Consider the following 19,328-nt stretch of genomic DNA (forward strand, 5'->3'; position numbering starts at 1 on the left):
CTGGCCTCGATGATAACACGTATTAAAATATATATATATATAAAAAACTATACACATCTTTTTATGACGAGATTCAATTTCATTTAGATTAAACTTTAGTGCCGTATTTTAAATGAGGTTCATAGAAACAGACCCACCTTAGCTAATCAACACAAAATAAAGAGACTTATTCCTGTTTGATTGTCTAATGTGATTTAGTGCAGTTCTGACAACTAAAACTAAACGTATACTATATAAAACAGCAGTATAAGTTTTAATATGTGAACTCCCCTACTCCTTGTGTGATGTGATTATCTATCAACACTTGTCAAATAAAAAAATCAACAAGGAAACTAGAACTAATCTTTAAAGGTCCAGTGTGTAAGATTTAGGTGAAAGGGACCTATTGGCAGATATTTAATTTAGAATAATCCTCCTGTTTTCACTAGTTCATTTCATCTAAATTGTATGAATTGTAGTTTTCTTTACCCCAGAAAAGGCCTTTTATAGTTAAATACTTTATATTTACATCGAGGGGACCCTCTCTACGGAGGCTGCCATGTTTTTTTACAGTAGTCCAGAGTGGACGAATTAAACACCTTCTGAATTTTTATGACAAGTAAAGGCTAACACAGGTTCTTTTTTCACTTTTGGGAGGGTGAGGTGAGGGGTGTTCAGCTCCAACATGCAATTTCAACACTAGATATCACAAAATTCTACACACTGCACCTTTAAAAGTATGACAGAAAGTCACACTAGTTTTGTAGTCAAGCACTAGTAGTGTCTGTTATGCAACTGTAGTTTGACACATGTAAACAACTTATCATGCTTAGCACAATACCGGGTCTTATCATGGTTAACATAAGACCAGAGAGGGCGTGTTTGTGGGCCTTTAATTCTAGAGGCAAGTAATGGTAAAGTACAGTAAAGAGTAGGGTAGCATAGATGAAGTGTGTCTGAGGGTGACATCTACTGGACAAAATACATCCCTAAATATTTAGGTGGAAGTTCCATTACAACAATATAATCTTGCAGTGTTGTCATTCTAGAATTATTCACAGTCTTCTACTACTCACGTTTCCATCCCAAGAACTTGCAGAGCATTTGAAGGACATTACAGTGCTTTCTTTATTGACATGGTTCAAACATCAAGAAATAACAAAATAAAAGTATGAAGAGACAGTCCCGGAACAATGTGGGGTGTGACCTGAACGGCAAAACCTACTGACCCTAGTGATGATGAAAAGGGCGTTTCTGTCAGTATATAACATACAGTATGGAATGCGAGTTTGATAAGGCATAGGTTTGGATGGACAGAGAGTGTATGAGTGCATACACACAACAGGAGAGGGGGGGTACACAGAGCATGACAAACTACTGGCTAGGTGTTTGACCTAATTTCAACAAGCCACAGCAACAACTTTGTGCACAGGTGATAGTCCATGTCAGCTGAAGACAGCAATACTCTGAGAACACAGAAATAATAATATAGTTCACCCAATCATTCATTTTCATTTCTAGCTCAAAGTTGCTACCAATGGTTGTTTTAGAACCCAGACCAAAGTGACTGAGGGCTCTCAGCTCAGGTCCAGGTTTTAACTGTGTGTATAAAAAGAACCAGGCCACCCAACTTAACCTGCCACAGAGTCGTACAGAAACACACATGAGTATACGCTTGGTGGGTGTGCTCGTTTGTCTTCTTCACAGGCCGATGGTGTAGGAGCGTCCTGATGGGTTGTGGATGGCAGAACAGGAGGGTTCAGTCACAGCCCATTCGTACCACACCTTCTTCCCGTTGTTGCAGCGCCAGAATCTCACTGTGACATCATCATCCCGGGCTATGGAGATGGGTTGCTATTGAAAGGAGTGCAGGAATAAATTGTATCAGCCTTTAAACATGTTTATGTTTAACAAATTGTGCAGAAGACCTTCAATCTTACAAGGAATATTCACCATCTGGTCCTATATTCTAAAATGAAATGAAAGTAAATTAATTAAGTGGCTGTAACTCACTTTGAGGGGGAAGAGGATGGGGAACCAGGAGAACATTCCAGGTGAATGAGTGTCTGGATTTATACCTGAAACAAACATAAATGAACAATATTCCCATTTAACATTGAAATCAATTCTAAACACAGAACCCCTTCCTCTTTATTTAGCTGACTTACTGAGTGTGACATCTTTGTACAGTGTGGTTTCAAAGTAGCCAGCGAAGCCGTGAAGCACTGAGTTACAACCCACTGAGAACCTGAGGCACTGATACCGGTTATTGTTCATATCTGAAAGAAAGAGACGATGGTCAACACATTTGTATCTTATTATGGTCATGTGGGAAGTCTATTTGTTTGTGAAGCTGTTTTCAGACACGGACAGAGAACTCTGGAAAATGTTTCAAATTGGGTCTGGAATTTGCCTTTTACGTATGAAAAACACAACGGTTTGTTTCAGACACTTTCACAACAGCAGGAACCTTTCTGGAACATTCAGACGAGAGGTTGCTGAGAAGAGTGTGCAGGAGGCAGAACAACATTCTGTTGTGGAAATCAACAGTTTTTGTTTACAGCTCATCAACGTTGGCTCTTATCACCAAAAGCTCTCGAATCTCATTGTCTTTCCAAGTTGACATGTTTGTTTGTGTCTTCTATTTTAATGGCATTTTCCTCCAGGGTCATTTCTATTTCAGATTTGCATCTGTCGCATGTTAGAAACATCGACTGCTCACTCGCTGTGAATTTTCCGGCCATTTTCCTGTTTGTGTTTACACACAACATTTTACTAGGGGGTTGGCATGAAAAGTTCCAAAAAATGTCCTCAACAACTGACTTAGACATTTGCCTTCTCACATACAGCCCATCTAGAAAATTCTTCAGTGCATGTCTGAAAGCAGCTCAAGTAAACAATGTAAGTGTGGTGTGTTTCCATCTACTTGATGTGGGGTGTCTGAAGGTGAAGCACGGTTTGGGTTCCGCCAACTGGTGGAAGTTATGGAGGCGCACTACGTAGGGCGTCTCAAAATGGCACTCTGGGTCCTTGTCACGTTCCCGGCAGCTGCGTACTTCGTTGTAAAGCTTGGAGGAGGAAAGGGGAGCCAGGAAGGACGTGTAGGAGCAGGGAATGCTGACGCCATCATCTGAAGGTGACATGATGAGGTTAGCATAAGGGGGAAAGAGAAAGTGATATGATACGCAAGGAAGCATGGAAGGTAATGGAGGATGACAAATAATATCGACATTGTTTGATGTGGCAAATATCCAAATGTGCTCTGCGTTCAATGACTCTGCAGCTACAACATCTACGTGGTTGATTTTCTATTTAAAAAAAAAAACACTGTAAGAGTCATATTAAACCACATCAGTGAATTACCTTTGAGAAAGTGCTGCGCTCCATCTAAGCACTCAGGGGAGAGTTCATTGTCGCCGAACGATCCCAGCAGCTCGCTGACAATGATGTCCGCTTTCTCAGGTGCCGCCCAATCCCGCATGTCGCACGACACCACGGTCACCTGTTCACCCCACTCCTCGAAGCGCCAGTTCTCTAGCCTGAACAAGTTACGGTGAAAACTTTAGGTTAAAACGGTAGGAAATTACATGAGGATTCAACATTTCTGAAAAATTGTATATAATTATATGCAGAGTCTAAATACTCCAATGGGTAAGAAAATATGGCCATTTGTTATAGCTCATTCTGATACATGGCAGCCCATCCATCACAAATGGATGTTTTTTCCCACCACCATTTTTATTGTCTTATCACAATAAAAGCCATTGCCATGCACAGCTGGTAAAAGTGTTGCTTTATATTTTCCCTACGTAGGTGGTTTATTTCAGTTTGTAAAGACAGGCATATCGACATTTAGAGCAGCAATATTTTACTCACGTGACTACAGCGTTGGGATTTTTCTCCACAGCATACACCTTCAGCTTCCTGTCTGCCTGTCTGGCAGCTCGCAGGGACGCATTGACCAGCGGACCCCGACCTGCTCCTAATACCATCAGAACCCTGTGTGAAAAGGTCACCATTAGAGAATGCAGCTGATTGATGTCTCTCACTTTTGAAGCTAGAAGCTGTGGCCCTTTTTTAAACATAGAAAGAGTTGTTTCCTTCCACTCACTGGACATTTGTGTCTTTCTGCTCCTCTGGAACTCTGTCAAGAAGACATTTATACACGGCCTGCGAAGACAAAGAAGATATATCAATAAAGACAAACTTTCTTTTTTACTAATTTTTATCATTTAGTGGTGTGTACATATTTGAATTCAACATACTTTGCATTATATTGTCCTTTACCATTTTATTACCCTCATATCTAATCTGATTTTACACAAAATCTGACAAATCAGTGATGTGCAAATGCCACAAGCAATATTCCATAGCGTTTATGCCAACTTCCTGTTCAGTGAAAAACCTTAACACTGCAGTGATTTTGTTCGGCTGCATATTTTTATGTTTTGTAGTTTAATTATTTAGTGAGTTTCCATTTTCCTTCCAGGAGTATCTGAGAAGTGTCAGAAGCCTGTCAAACACTCTTCAATAAACAGGCAGACAGGACAGAAAACCAATGTGCCTTACAATGTTAAGATTTTCACAAAGCTACACAGCAAGTGTGAAAGATTTTCTCTAGGTGAATGAACAAGTAGGGGTATTAAATGAATGCTGTAGATGCTGTTTAGGTTCCCTATATATTGTAGGTATGAGGAATATAAATGGATGCTTTTGGGGTTTATAGTTTACTAAACTCTGCTACATCTCCAAGTATGTAGAGTACAGTATTAATTTATAACACTGGGAGCATGTCATCAAACAATGTGAGATGAGACCTTGTAAACAGCAAATGTGAACTTGTCAATTATTGGAGATCCTCTGTAGCTCAATGAACAACACTGCTCTAAGCGTGGGTCCCTGCCAAGTCTTTAAGAGTATTCTGCCTCAAAGACATTTTTAGTTTACTTCTGACTGAACTTTGAGATTGGGCTACTTTACTAGTATAGATAAAACAGGACTTTGGATATATGACACTTGCATGACACAAACTCTTTATGGATGGTCACCTTCTACAGTTTCCAAAACTGATCAAGGTGTGGTTACCACTTTGTCCGACAGTCTTACCTGTTGGTATTGTGAGTATTTAATAGGATCCTTCTCAAACACTTCATATGTCTGAGACTCCAGGTTGTCCATGAGGGGCTACAAGGAAGAGAAACAAAACTCTTTGATCATCACTGTTAGGGTAAAATATTTCAGTTATATGAACACACATTGGCACTTGCTTACCTGGAGAGGAGACTGCAGGTAGTCTTCGTAGCCCTTGGCAAAGAGCTCATACGCATTTGGTGCGGGTCGGTTCTGGTTGAGGTATTCCAGGTACTGCAGGTAGGATCTGAAGTCCTTGTCAGTGTGCCGACTGGTGCCTGTGAAGATGAACTGGGCCTCCAACTGTGCAAAGAGATGGTTTATTATTAAAACGCTTTCACATTTGGCAGGTGATTTGTTTATTTTCTAAATGACAACTTGTAATCATTATTTGCCTTGAAAAGACGGAAGATTATTCTCTGATGGGCTTTGGACAGAACAGGGAAGCCCTTCTTGTTAGTTAGGAAGATGCTGGTGGGAAGTATGGCAGCTTTGATGGGTTCCCCCAGCCACTTATCGACCACAGCGTCTGACGGCATGTCTGCTCCAACTTCAATAGCTTCAAGAATAGAACAAAGTCAAATATCAGCAGCAGACATTACCACGTTTTTTTCTTAATGCACCGACTTTGCCCTGGGCAGCTTGTTCCCAGTGCGCTCTCTCACCGAGACAGATCCTCTTGTTGTAATCACAAAGGGTTCTAAGGGAGTGCCACCTAAAAAGAGCAGAGGAGCAGAGATGAGTAAACAAAACAAATCAGGAGGTAGAGGAAATCAATGATGGCTAATTTAGCATGCAGACGACACTCTGCTGCTCGGGAAATTGACTTTCGGGAAACTCACCAGCTCCAGGTCTTCTCATCAACACTTGCGTCATCGGTGCAGGTGGTCGGTTCGTTCTCAATCAGGTCTTCCCGCATGTCCTCAGATGCCATTAGTGGCACACGTATCCAGAACTACTCAGACACAGAGGAAAGCAGAGGTTACAGATGGCTTCAGCTTCCTGTCTTGCCTCTCTGCCTTCTTATTAGCATTCTACATGCACATATAGAGCTTTTTAAATCGGCGTGTCTTACATTTGAGGTGTGGTGTCCAGTTTGGATGTGGTTCAGCAGCAGACGGGCTAGGTTGGCATTACGAGGGCCCTTCAGAGGAATCATGAAGACAGGCAGACCCAGATAGGCTGAGAAGTTTAGCTCCTGTGTCAGAGCCTGGAGAGAAATGTAGGAAAAAGACAGATGAGTATTGATTAATAATGACCAGACACTGACTACCTCCAGTTCAGTCATACCACAATCTTACTGACTTACTGCCTCTGAGTTTCTGCGTTCTGTCTCGATTTCTGCATCTGCGTCGATCCATTGGGAAAGCTTCCCAACAATAAGAGTGTTCCAATCTGGACAAAGCATGGAGGGTACTTTTAAAAAGCATATTAACTGTCATAAAAGCAGTTATTGTCAGTCCCCGGAGACAAAGATCTCCCCTCATCTAATTTACTGGTCCCATATTGAACAAACCACGTGTGGAAAAAGGGCTAACGTTGACATGGTACCAGAAAATGATGTGATTATATGAGCACATTTTCTAGCATTTGAGTTCACATTATGTAAGATTCTTAATGTCAGGAGGAAGTCTTGCTAAATGTTGATGAAGTGCATGAACACCAGCAGGTTCAATGGAATTGGATTCAGATTTTATCCAGCAGTGGAGGAACTACACTCACAGAATATTGTCTTGAATAAAACAAAAAACCTAAGCCTACAACATAAGGGTGAGGTGGCCACTTGACATGAGCTCTGGAGGATGTCTGCAGAATCAGGTCTTGAATTTCTTATATGAACAAGCATGACCAGCAGAGAACTGGGTCCAGACTTTATCCGCAGTTTGTTTTTCACACATGCACAACGCAGCGGGAGGTTCCCTGCACAGACACACTCACGACAGTAACAATGCCTCCACATTCTTCAGGCAAGAGATGGAGCAGCCAGGCGCAGAGGCAGGAAGTGACGTAGTAATTCGGCTGCGGAGATCACATGATTTTCTTGACAACACAGACACTGGTGTCGGCTCTTATCACCACAAACTCTCATGACATCTTCGTTGGTGCCCCCCCCCTTCTTGCTCTGCAGTGAAGCCAACATTCCCTGCTGTGTTCTCACATGGGATTCTCCTAACTTTCTGCAGACTCTATACTAGGGGGCCAGGCGGAGAACGTCTGCAGATAATCCAGAGGCTCTCAGTCCGACATTTACGTTCACACATGCACCTCCTCCAGCGTGTGGAGAATCTCCAGAGTTCAGTGCATGTCTGAGAGCAGGTCTATTAATTCTGCTGCAGATATGGCATGTTTCTGTTTACAGCGCATCAACACCAGTGTTGGACCTTATCTCCAAAAACTCTCTTCACATCTTCGCCTGTGTCTTCTAAACGTGAGATATTTGTTATCGTTTGTCATGTGTTCATCAACACAACCACTCGCTCGCCATTAATCCTCCAACGGATCTCCTGCTGTGTTCTCACATCTCAAAACATTCTGAGAAACCCTCCCATTACATTTGCAGTCTGACATACAGCCCCTCTGGAGGATGTCAGGAGATTAATCAGAGTTCAGTGGAGGTCTGAAGCAGCTTAAAAGGCACTGGCTCATCCCCTGACTGGGAAGACACATCGAGGTGATCTGTACCCCAGGACAACCAGGCACTGATGGTCCGAGTATACTGACCATGTACAAGCACAGAAAATAGGTGTTTGTCAAACTGGTGCAAGTGATTACATGAGAGTGAACCTGAGTGGTTCAACAAGATCTGGGAATACTTCTCAACTGAAATAATAACTCTTTGCATATAATTATCATTGAGCCAACGTGATCAAACATCAATTCGTGATGCTACAATGTTTTTAGCAGGATGAAGGTGTTCAGTTGGCACGAGACAGGTGGGCAGGTAGAACCAGTCCGTGTCACATTAGTGGATTGAGTGAGTACTGACTCACCTCTTCCACACAGCAACAGATCTGAGCGGGTCGGAGCTCCGGCTCGTGATTTCGCGGGTTCCAGCTCAGACTCTCTCCTGAACCTCGGGTGGAACAGGGGCATGCACAGGAAGTCAAACCTGCTCATGGTAGAAAAGAAAGCACAGGTTCTAATATTAATATCATTTGTAATGTCAGCCAGGAGGGAAACATAAACGTGTTGGCGTTAACTGTCCCCCCCGGCTAGCTAGTTAGCTTTAGCAGAGTAGAGCCAGGGAACCTCGGGGTCCAGCATCGTTGTGCTTTGGCACGTGTTGGTAATTCACCGGCTAGCTTAGCATCAGCACACACAGACATGATGCTAACAAAGCAGCGCCTCGTGTCCCAACCTCACTTCTTCCGCACAGCAGCACATAAGCTACACAACAATCCTCACCCAAGTTTGGCGACCACGGCTAAAGTGTCGGCTACCTCCGGCACACAGTTCAGATCTCTCCCGCAGGACACCCTGCTCCCCGTGCTGCCGGACGCCATGATTGTAGCCGAATGACCGGGACCAACTAGTTGCGCCGCCTTACGAGGAAACTGACGCCATCTTGGATCTGCGAGGACAAATGTGCACCCTTTGGTAGCAAGAAGATTTAGAGCCAAAATGGCTTAACGAGAACGACAGTTACAGTGCCCTTGAATTATCGCGACATTTGATATTTGTACCTCTATGTATATATATTGTACACAATATTAATGAACACACTTTTAATGGAGCATTAAAATAAATAAAAACAAATGAGTAGTAAACAGTATCTTCAGTTTGTGAATATTGAACTCAGCAGTGCGTCTCTTCACTGGTTTTGTCATTCTGCAGATATGTTTTGCAAAACTAATACTTCTTTATATAACAACAACAATAATAATTAAATAGTAATTCTTCTTCTTCTGTTCAGTTAATTGGGGGGGGGGGGGGGGGGGTGCAACAGACGACAAGGTGCATTCAAAAAAACTTTACAAAGGATAAAAGTGGTTAATGTCTCATGTCTAAAAAACTCACTAAAGATATAAATGTCCATGGTCACACTCAAGAAAGAGTCACATGCAACTTATTGTCAAAACAATTCGTGTGCTGTTCCCTGGTATGAATCATTTCCTCAGTTTCTCTGTGGAACTTTAGACATGTCTGCAGTGTGGAAAGCAGCTTCCTCAGAAAATGAAAATCCTGGTCGCTGGTACCTTCCTTTGATCACTGACTGGAAATAATGGGAACGTGTATATCTGCAGAAATGGTTTGCAAAAAAACCAATAATACTCTCATAGCCTGTGTTAAAGTAGGAGTCATAAAATACAGGCAACTGTTGCTATCATCACCTTATGTTTTTCCCCAGTTTCTCTATTAGACTTAAGACATTGCTGCTTTCTGTTGTGTAAAGAGCAAAGTCAACGCTGGTCTTTTGGAGACTTAACTCAGCTCCTGCCGATGGACCCACAACACATTCTGTACATGAGATGCAAAAATTAGCAAAGTGAAGAACAAACATCAGTGATGTATACCTGTTGATGAGTCACACATGATCTTGCACTGCACTGTCAAAAATAATAATTTGGTGGTGGAGAGCCACTTCAGGTGATCTTGTCTTGTCCTGTCCCTGGACGTTCATCATGCAAAGATGGTAAAGAATACTGTGTTCGATGAAAAGACCATTTACTGTTTAAAATAAGGAATAAGAGAGAACAAAACAACATAAAGTTTGGACATTTCTAACACTGCAATGTGGACTGCATCTTCATCAGAAAATGAGAGCGCTGCTGTTAGTTGGTAGGACCATCTTCAAACAACGAATTGAAAATGATGTGAAACATGTGCTTGCTCACAAACAACTGTGTGATTTGGTCAGAAAGCAAAAAATGGCGTCTGTGGATATCACTTTCACAGCAGGAAGGAGGATAAAATATCCCTTATGTCCACTCAAATACTTATAGACACAGGCCTGCGCATGTGTGTATTTGTGCGAGGCGTGGTATTTTGGAGGGATATAAAAGGGTCAAAATATTATCACCTTTAAAGTAGACAGTAGATCAGAGGGGGAGAGGTATTTCCAGGCTGGAGTCTGGTTTGATCTGTGTGTGAAGAATACTTTTTCCCTGCTGATCTCATCCATCTTCTTGACGAGGAATCTCTCTGTATGCCGTCATGGCTTTAGAAGATATTTGCAATTTACAGGACAATCGCAAGTGGTTTTCTGCTTCGTCTGTGGAAGGTGTGGTCTCATCTTTTCATATGACTGACTATAACAGCTTTGGATTGAGGAGACTTGGGAACTGTGAGACAACTCCTGAGGCCCCACTACAATTTTTTATACCAAACTCTGCCCCTTTCAATTCCAGATCTTTGTCCCCGGCCAACCAGTCGATGACCGTCCGCAGGCCTTTTCCTCTGGCTCATGGGACAACGACCCTTGGTTTCATTTTCCAAGGTGGAGTCATAGCTGCTGCAGACACACGTGCCAGTGCCGGGGGGCTTGTTTCATGCCCGGCTGTTAGTAAGATTACTCCCATTCACTCCCACTTGGTGGTCACCTCCTCTGGTAGTGGTGCAGACTGCATGTTGTGGGAGCGTCTTTTGACCAGAGAGATCAGACTGTACCAGCTGCGGAACAGACGGCGCCTGTCGATACGTGGCACTGCTAAACTCTTATCCTTCATGCTGCACCCCTTTAAAGGCACTGACGTGTGTGTGGCCTTGACACTGTGTGGCTGGGACAGGGAAGCAGGGAGCACTGACTGTGCCAGGAGGTCACAAGACTCATGCTGTCTGATGGATGACAGCTCCTCGGCTGCTGTTAGTAGCCAAGCTGATACAAACAGTGGCCCAAAGCTGATATATGTGTGCAGTGATGGAGCCCGACTGCAGGGGGATTTGATCTCTGTGGGCTCAGGTTCTCCGTATGCTTACGGAATCCTGGACAGCGGACTGAGGGGGAGCCTGAGCAAAGAAGAGGCCATCTCCCTGGCAAGAGAGGCTGTGTTCAGAGCCACGCACAGGGACGCCTACTCTGGAAACAACGTGGATCTCTTCCACATCACAGAGCAGGGATGGAAGCAGAGACAGAGGGAGGACCTGAAAGACGAATATTATAGAGACATGAAGAGGAGGGCAATGATGGTGGAGGAAAGAAACAGAGTGACAGGATTCAAAGTTACAACATGAAACACTGTTAATGTGCAGGGGGAGAGGTGGGGTAAGGCTAGAATCTATCTATCTATCTATCTATCTATCTATCTATCTATCTATCTATCTATCTATCTATCTATCTATCTATCTATCTATCTATCTATCTATCTATCAGTAAAATAAAGCTACAGTACTCCACGAACACAGGGGGCGCTGTGCTTTTCGCCACCATGACTCGATAAATCTTCCTTTCCTGACACGGCGGAAGCTGCTTGCTCACCAGACACTTTCAAAGATGGCTCTCGCTAGTGTGTTGAGCGGTGATTGTGCGGATTTTGCTTTTGACAATCGTCAGCCCTTCGCGTTTGGATGTGGACCCGGACAGAGCGACCTGGGCTGTGAGGCCTCTGCGGGAGACAGCCTCAGTTTTTCCGTCAGAAACCCGCTGTGCTCCGCGGACGACGATGACGTCGAGAGGAAAATAGAGTTTCTGCACGGAACCACCACCTTAGCATTTAAAGTAAGTGAATGAGAAACACGGCTGCAGCCAGCTGCTACCGCACGACTCTGTTGAACCGAGGGGTCTTCAACGTAAACGTCTGAAATCATTCAGACTTTGAACGTCACGCTTCTTTCGAGCTAACACGGGACTCGTCCGAAGGGTTAGCATGCTAGCATGGCTACAAACCGCTTTCTCATTGTACATGTTCACATGTTCACTTGGTGACGGGTTGTGTTCGACTGATTCTCTGAGCAGCAGGTCGTCACTGTTTGGGTTTGACAGCAATGGCAGCACTCCACCAGTGAGTGCAACAAGTCCGCTGCTATCGCTCCTGTCACTTAGTTGAGATCGTGTTCAGTGCATGAGAGGTAACCAACAAGATGCTAGCGAAGTCAACTCTCATCTCACATCGACACAATAGACAGACAGCACGAGCTCAATGAGAATTCTCATAATGAACTGTGACTGATACAATGCTGCTTGTTTTGAGGGATTACAACTAAATGTGGAAAAAGTCGACAAGCTTATCAAACATCTGTAGAGACAAGAGGACTGAGATATCAACACGTGTGTAATTTCTTTCACCTGAGCATCTAGCAGGTCAGATGTAAGTTCATATACCTGTCAAGCTTTTTAAGCATCTCTGTTGGAAAGAGAATAGCCAATACAATTTCTAATTACAATGTATTATGAAGTGTGATTGTTTATATATGATGTCCTCAGTGTATCTGAGGAACCACACATGACACTTTGATGGAAAAACACTGAATGTGTAGTTTCTTTAAAAATGGTTAAATTTCACGATGTTATTGTTTTCAACCCCCAGAAACCAATCAGTCATCCTAACTTTAACATACAGCAGAGAATTACACTCACACTCACAATGTGGACATGCTCCTCGAGTAAAGTAGAAGACCCTGACTCTAATTAAAAATGCTATCAATACAGAAATTGGATTTCTTTAAAGTGAAAATTCTTACTTGTGCCACATATAGTTAGAGAAGGATAAAAAGTTGATTTGAGGGAGTCCAGGGGGGTTTACATTCTGTTAAAAAGAATAACCGGATACTGTTAATTTACTACTTTCTAGAAGTCCCACCAAAACCACCAAATGATTTAACTTGTGCCTCTGTGCTATAGGACTGCATTGTTTTGAAAATGCAAGAGTCACACTATTAATTGTGGGTGATACATCTTGTCATTATAATGAAAACAGCCATTCTAGCTTTCTCCTCTGTTTGTCACACTGAGCTGTGTAAACACTGAACACTGCTCCTGCTGTTGGTTCTGGTCTCTTCAGGGGATTTGTTGATTTTAAAAACGAAAAGATAAATAACGGCAACCTTATCCCTTAATCCCTGAGTGGGGTGAGGGCTGATTCCATTCCCCCGGCAGACGTCTCCCTCGGACTCACTAAATCTGTTTTCTTCACTTTAGTAACGTACTGCTGAGGTGAAGCCACTGAAAATCCACTGAAAGAGGGTTTTGGAGGGAATAGTACAAGTGTACTGTCTAACAGAAGTCTAATAGAAGTATCACCTCCCAACCAGTATCGCTCTGACAGAGCTAAACCAAATATTGCTTTCTAACTGTTGTACAGCAGCAGCACATCTGTTTTCTTTAAGGGAAGCAAACAGAGGCAGTAATTGCATCATGCAGACTTGCATTGATTTTTCAGTGACTCTAGAGTGTTAAAAAGAAAAATGGTGCTTCCATATTTGGACGACATGATCAGGTAATAACTTCTCATTTGTATTGTGTTCCTGCTGTAATGAGCTCCACTAACGTCTTCCTCCCCTGCTGTCTCCTCTCTCAGTTCCAGCATGGTGTTATTGTTGCGGTGGATTCTCGGGCCACTGCAGGCGCTTACATCGCATCGCAGACAGTGAAGAAGGTGATCGAGATCAACCCTTACCTGCTGGGTACCATGGCCGGAGGAGCCGCAGACTGCAGCTTCTGGGAACGTCTGCTCGCCCGCCAGTGCCGTATTTATGAGCTTCGCAACAAGGAGCGCATCTCGGTGGCAGCAGCCTCCAAGCTGCTCGCTAACATGGTCTACCAGTACAAGGGCATGGGACTCAGCATGGGAACCATGGTGTGTGGCTGGGACAAGAGAGGCCCAGGTAAATACAACAGCTGACATGCATATCCCACCTACAGTTTGTCAGTATGTACTCTGTATTTATGTATTGTTCCAAATTGAGATTTCTATAAGGTGTTCCCTCGAGACATTAACTCATACAGGATGATGACTGTTCAGCTGTTTTTTTAATCTTTCTTGATACATTTTATTCCTATTTCCAAACTTAATAGGGTCCTTTTTGTTTTTTCTTTTATTTAACAATGCATTTATTCAGGGTTTGTTGTAAGATACTGTTATGGATTTGGAATATAAGACAACAGAGCTGCAATGATTAATCAGTCTATTTTGATGATTGATTGATTAATTGATCGATTGATTAACTTCTCAGCATTTTTCTCACTTTATTTGAGAGACTTATATCAGATTTTGCAGCTCTGGTCAGAGCATGTTGGTATGAAAGAAAAGTTTGAATTTTTCAACCAAACAAGTTCATCTCTTAAAATCACTGCTGCTTAATCAACTGTGGAAATCATTGGTTGCAGCTCTGTTCTGCAATGGAACTTTTTTCCATTTTCCTTTATGTTAAATATTTATTTATTGTAACGGTGGAGCTCTTTTTGTTGTTGCAATGTAGCAGCAGTTATTTCCTGATATGATGCACTTGCACACTTATTTGTGGAATTAAAATAAATTATAAATGTTATTATCTGTTATGCATAGACTAGTGAAATCCTGTGGATTTCCAGTTACATGTGCGGTATAGAAGTGGACCCACACTAGTAGTTCCCAGATTTACCCACTAGATGGTACTGCAGCCTTATTTAAGGCTGTGGCTTTTGATGGCGTGCAGTCTGAGGCTGTACATCACAGAAGGTGTGCTTAAAGAGGCTGCCACAGTGACACAGTAATGGGAAATCGATGAGGCTGGGGCTGCGGGCCAGCGAGAGCGCGGTGGGATGATGGACGTCGGGTCTCAGCCCTGGACAATTGGGTCGCATGCATAGTGCCTGTACATCTACCGAGATCGATTCCTGTTTTGTCTGGAAAGCAGAGAGGCCTGTGTGAACAATGACGGCCCTCTCTGTATGCCAACAAACATAAATGACACGTGTTAAATCCTGGGAAATCAATTTGGGGAAATAATGATCCTTTTATAAGCTCAAGAGGTGTGGGAGCTTAGCCGTGGCCCCCACAATGCCAGTGATTGAATGGAGAGGTAAATGTCATGTAAATTAAATCAATCGTGATTAGGCGGGAAGCTCATTAGTCTGCTACAATGACGTCAAAAGCGCTTATTCCCCTGATGGAGTGTCTTAAGCTGCGTGCATAATAAATCGAATAAAAGCCATGTTGAGGAGCTTCACAAATATGTATTATGTAATAACTTAAAATGTTATGACACTTGTAATCAGGGTGCAGTTGATGCTAGATAGCTTTGAATGAGCTTTACATTGACTGAGAGAAGTGGCTGTATTCTGTGAAGCCCCCTCTGCCACTCCCTATAATAACACAAAGTGTCCATAATAAAGAAATGGGATGTAGCCTCATGATAAAACAGTAAATTAATGTATGATACAACCTTGTCAGAGAAAACCCCATGTGGTGTTACAGCCACTCCCAAGAGGATGGTGTGATGCGTGGCACCCCCCTTCTGTTCAGCCTCTGCTTTTTTATTCCCTCTTGATCCAGTGGTGATTTCTACTGGGAGGGACAGATGACGGACAGACATTGACCCGTTTGATTCTAGCCACCCATCCGTCGCTCTGTGCCTTCACCTAACCCTAAAAGCTGTCAGTGGAGCCAGCTGCACAGGCGGCTGTTATAAAAAAGCCTCTTTAAGCACCTGTCAGTTGATTGATGAAGTGGAAGGAGCCTGTCTTGGCTGCCACTGTTGCAACGCTCCTCCAGTCATTGAGCGTGCACCCTCTTATGCATCGGCGTGTGCCTTATGAATTTCCCACCCCCTCCTCTTTTTCTTTTTTTTTGAATTGAAGCCTGCATATCTTTTGCATCCTCATTTGGCGCAGAGACCGTTAAGTGATATCACATTGGGCTCTACAAAAAGCCCAGGTGTGTTTGGGAAGGAATGGATGTGGGATGTGTTCTTTGGTTGCAGCTCCGCTTCTATACTTGGACCTCCTAAAGAGTCCTCATCCACCTCCGTCAACTGCGCTCCTCGACACAAGAGGCTGCCTTTACAACTCCTTCTCCCTGCCTATTATATTTTTAATGAGTCCCCCAGTTTTCAAGAGGAACAGGCAGGTCTCAGAATGGAAAATTACCCCCGTGCATAGGCAAGGACTGGATGATTATCATGGCAAGCTAACGACAGGCTGAGGAAGCTGCAATTTGCCAGTTGAAAGTGATGGTGAGTTTCTCTTCTTTTCCGGAAAAGCAAGTGGCTCTCCATGCCTAATAGACCGCCACCAGTTTAGCAGAGGATCTGTGCACGCGGGGATGTGCAATCTGAGGGCATTTTGAAGTGTTTTTTAATGTGCGAGATGAGCGATGGCACTGGATATTAGACAATTTTATATGCATGTGTTCCTGTGTTTCTCAGCGCGAGTATCATTTTCACAGGTTTTCGCTTTGTGAGGTACTGTGAAAAACAGGCCTTTTCGCAGGCTGCCTTTTTTTTTTACCATCTGCAGGCTGGCTGTGGGCGAGCTCACACACAGGCTGGTGCTTGTCACCCGTTCCACGTCACTCTGGGATCAGGCCTAGCAAGTGTGTCATGGTGCGGAACAAAATGTCTTGCATGTGTCCGTGAAGCGTGGTGTGGAGCAAACTGTCCCTCACAGGTCCGTCAGAGCATCGTGGGTCGGCAGTGCACATGGGTTTACATGTTTGCTTGGTTTGGTGTGTGGGGTGACAGAAAACTAAATGAAAACAAGTTTGTGTGTGTGTGTGGAATCAAAGTGCTGTACTTGTCTGATGTCCACATGATGTGAGCACGCTGTAGTCCCCCCCCCCCCCCCACTCTGGAGGTGCGGTTACCTGCGTAGCTGGGATTGCGGGTCGATAGTTAATTTTTGGCGTATTCACAGGGATCAATAAGGCCTGGAGTTAGGCCCCTGGGCAGACACTGATGTGGCCCACGCCTTGTCAGCAAGTTCCGTGGCCGGCTCTGTTTTACTTGAAGAGGATGCAGCTGTTCCGATCTGCCAGCCTTACTTCACTTGGAGAGGTTGCAGCTGTTCATATTTTCTCTCTTGAGGACGCAGTGTGCGTGTGTACTTGATTAGAAGTTTGTTTGTGCGAGAGCGGCGATGTTAGATACACCCACTCATCTCAGTTATCCTGACAAAGCTCAACACCAGAGTCAGGAGATCGAAGGATGCTTTTTGCAGCGACACAATTCCCTTTACACATTTCTTCCTTACCTTTCCAATCTCTGAAACTAATTTCGTTCTTTCTCCTCAGGGCTGTACTACGTGGACTCAGAGGGAAACCGGGTGTGTGGCGACCTGTTCGCCGTGGGCTCGGGCTCCATGTATGCCTATGGCGTGATGGACAGCGGCCTGAGGCAAGATCTGACCGTGGAGGAGGCCTGCGAGCTAGGTCGCCGCGCCATTTACCAGGCCACGTACCGAGACGCCTACAGCGGAGGGCAGGTCAACCTGTACCACGTTCACAGCGAGGGCTGGACCAGGGTCTCCCAGGAAGATGTGCTCATGCTGCACCATCAGTACAAAGACCAGGCATAATCAGGAATAGGGAGGGTTAGATAATGGTGTCTACTGTTAAAGATGTTCTGAAATGTCAATAGGGTTAACACATAAATAAAACGATCTCATCTGCCAACTGATTTCAACTTGTATCACTACTGCAACCTATTTTGACTTGTTGTTAGCTCAAAGCTTTATATTGTACATTTTTAATTCTGTCAGTGAGCTCATTCCGGGCCAAGTATGATTTGAGGGTCTGCAGAGAGGTGGCCGATGACTCAAACATGCTTTAATACAGTGTGGGTGTAGTGTGGTGCTTGCCCTACATACATTTAATTTGGAGCATACCCTGGGAAACTACATCTTTCTCAATAAAACCTGTGATGTTCTTTTTCCAAGAGCCTTGTTTTTGTTCTGTTATTATGAGCACTGACTTTACCTTCAGGTCACAAGATGGGGCATTACTCTGTTTCTCTGAATTCACACTTATGTAAATGCATGTGTATACTCAACCCCTCTAACTGCTTTTGATGTAGTCGCTTTGCCACTGTTGGTGTTTACATTCCAGTCAGCTGTTCCGCCAGCTGTTGGGATTCGGAGGTACATGCAAAGCCTGTTTTGTCTCCTATATGTTCTGCATTTATTAGCTGAGAGTAGCACTGTCTAAATAGCACTATTTAATTGCATAGCCCCAGCCTCAGTAATTGTGCCTCCTGAGTTGTAACAGTGTGTTTTCTTCCCCTCATTGATAATGTTCCCTTCCTCTGCTCGCATCGCACAAATTCGTCTTTTAATTGGATGGAGAAATTTATTCTTTAATTCCCCCTCAATGCACAATGTTGTGTGCCACCCTGCCATGGTGTTTTACAATGTAACGACCCACACTGGCAGTCTGTGCCCCTCCACTGGGTTTTATGGTCGGGAGTAAACACTAATAAAGGGGATGGGGTAGACATCCGCAGCCAGCGCACCTTCAAACAATGGTTAAAAACTAGTTTCACAGGTGACTAGTTAGCAGATGGAATAGAAATGGGATTTCGATAAATGGAAATGAGCGGTTCTCTTCAGTGACGCTGGTAAGTGAAGTATTGGGAATTGCAGCGTCAATAGAAGCAGAAACTGATAGTGACTGTACATGTGCCTATAGAGAGACTATATTCTAAGAAGCGGATGTGGATAAAAGCATGAACACTTAAAAGGAAATGGTTTAAAGAAAAAAAACTTAAGGGTTAAAAGGATTTGTTTTTCACAGATGAACTGAGTGACTTCAGAATAGTGGATAAAGACTCCGTCCTCCAACACCATTAAACATGCAACTTAATACAGTGTCATTAAACCCCAGTGCAGGAAAGGCATATCTTGATTATGGTAAAGGCTATTTACCGTAAGCAATTTTACTCCATAATAACTCGACTTGCTATTTGAGCGGAATGAGAATGTGTGAACATGGGGCAGCAAATTTAAAATCCACAATCCCAAAAATGTGTTCCACAACCATGGACATACAGATTACACTGGTTGGTAAATTGATTTGCACACGTTTGCCATTTAGATTGTGGTGAGACTGGAGACCGGGCTTAAGTAATAATTATTATACATTCTATATTACATCAGCTAAATCAATACAAATGATATACACTTACTAACAAGTATAATGTCTTAAATGTGGTCTTTTCTCTATGTTCCATTTAAAATCCCAGCAGCTTGGATTTGAAGTTTTTTTCCCACTAGGCAGATCCTAGGGGGTTTAAGTAATACACCAACAACAGCTGATAAACACATCAGAATCTGTTTTGAGGTTAAAGGGTCTAATATTTGAAATGTTTCTTGA

The 19,328-nt window shown here is 43.4% G+C and overlaps 3 protein-coding genes across 4 annotated transcripts; 2 read left to right on the forward strand and 1 right to left on the reverse strand.

Annotated features, from left to right (window-relative positions):
- Positions 1-1,081: 1,081 nt before the first annotated feature.
- On the reverse strand, positions 1,082-8,674 carry prmt5 (protein arginine methyltransferase 5). 2 transcript variants are annotated; one of them, XM_020111729.2, is made up of 16 exons: positions 8,515-8,674; positions 8,100-8,218; positions 6,419-6,504; positions 6,185-6,319; positions 5,952-6,064; positions 5,775-5,824; positions 5,505-5,668; positions 5,251-5,412; positions 5,086-5,163; positions 4,091-4,149; positions 3,856-3,978; positions 3,343-3,518; positions 2,906-3,109; positions 2,148-2,258; positions 1,993-2,057; positions 1,082-1,833 (listed from the first exon to the last, which is right to left on the reverse strand). In XM_020111729.2, the coding sequence occupies exons 1-16, from the start codon at positions 8,610-8,612 to the stop codon at positions 1,681-1,683; spliced, it is 1,896 nt and encodes a 631-aa protein (XP_019967288.1). In that variant the 5' UTR covers positions 8,613-8,674; the 3' UTR covers positions 1,082-1,680. The 2 variants fall into 2 exon arrangements, with proteins under 2 accessions (XP_019967288.1, XP_019967281.1); XM_020111722.2 differs by having other exon boundaries at positions 8,100-8,221; positions 8,515-8,672.
- A 1,447-nt stretch (positions 8,675-10,121) lies between these two features.
- On the forward strand, positions 10,122-11,420 carry psmb11a (proteasome 20S subunit beta 11a). Its single transcript, XM_020101393.2, has one exon. The coding sequence runs from the start codon at positions 10,264-10,266 to the stop codon at positions 11,278-11,280; it is 1,017 nt and encodes a 338-aa protein (XP_019956952.2). The 5' UTR covers positions 10,122-10,263; the 3' UTR covers positions 11,281-11,420.
- Positions 11,421-11,473: 53 nt separating this feature from the next.
- Positions 11,474-17,895, forward strand: psmb5 (proteasome 20S subunit beta 5). Its single transcript, XM_020101381.2, has 3 exons — positions 11,474-11,764; positions 13,563-13,869; positions 17,253-17,895. Exons 1-3 carry the CDS (start codon positions 11,540-11,542, stop codon positions 17,534-17,536), a joined length of 816 nt encoding a protein of 271 aa, XP_019956940.2. The 5' UTR covers positions 11,474-11,539; the 3' UTR covers positions 17,537-17,895.
- The last annotated feature ends 1,433 nt before the right edge of the window (positions 17,896-19,328 follow it).

Source organism: Paralichthys olivaceus, chromosome 16 (assembly GCF_024713975.1).
Source record: "Paralichthys olivaceus isolate ysfri-2021 chromosome 16, ASM2471397v2, whole genome shotgun sequence".
Taxonomy (NCBI): domain Eukaryota; kingdom Metazoa; phylum Chordata; class Actinopteri; order Pleuronectiformes; family Paralichthyidae; genus Paralichthys; species Paralichthys olivaceus.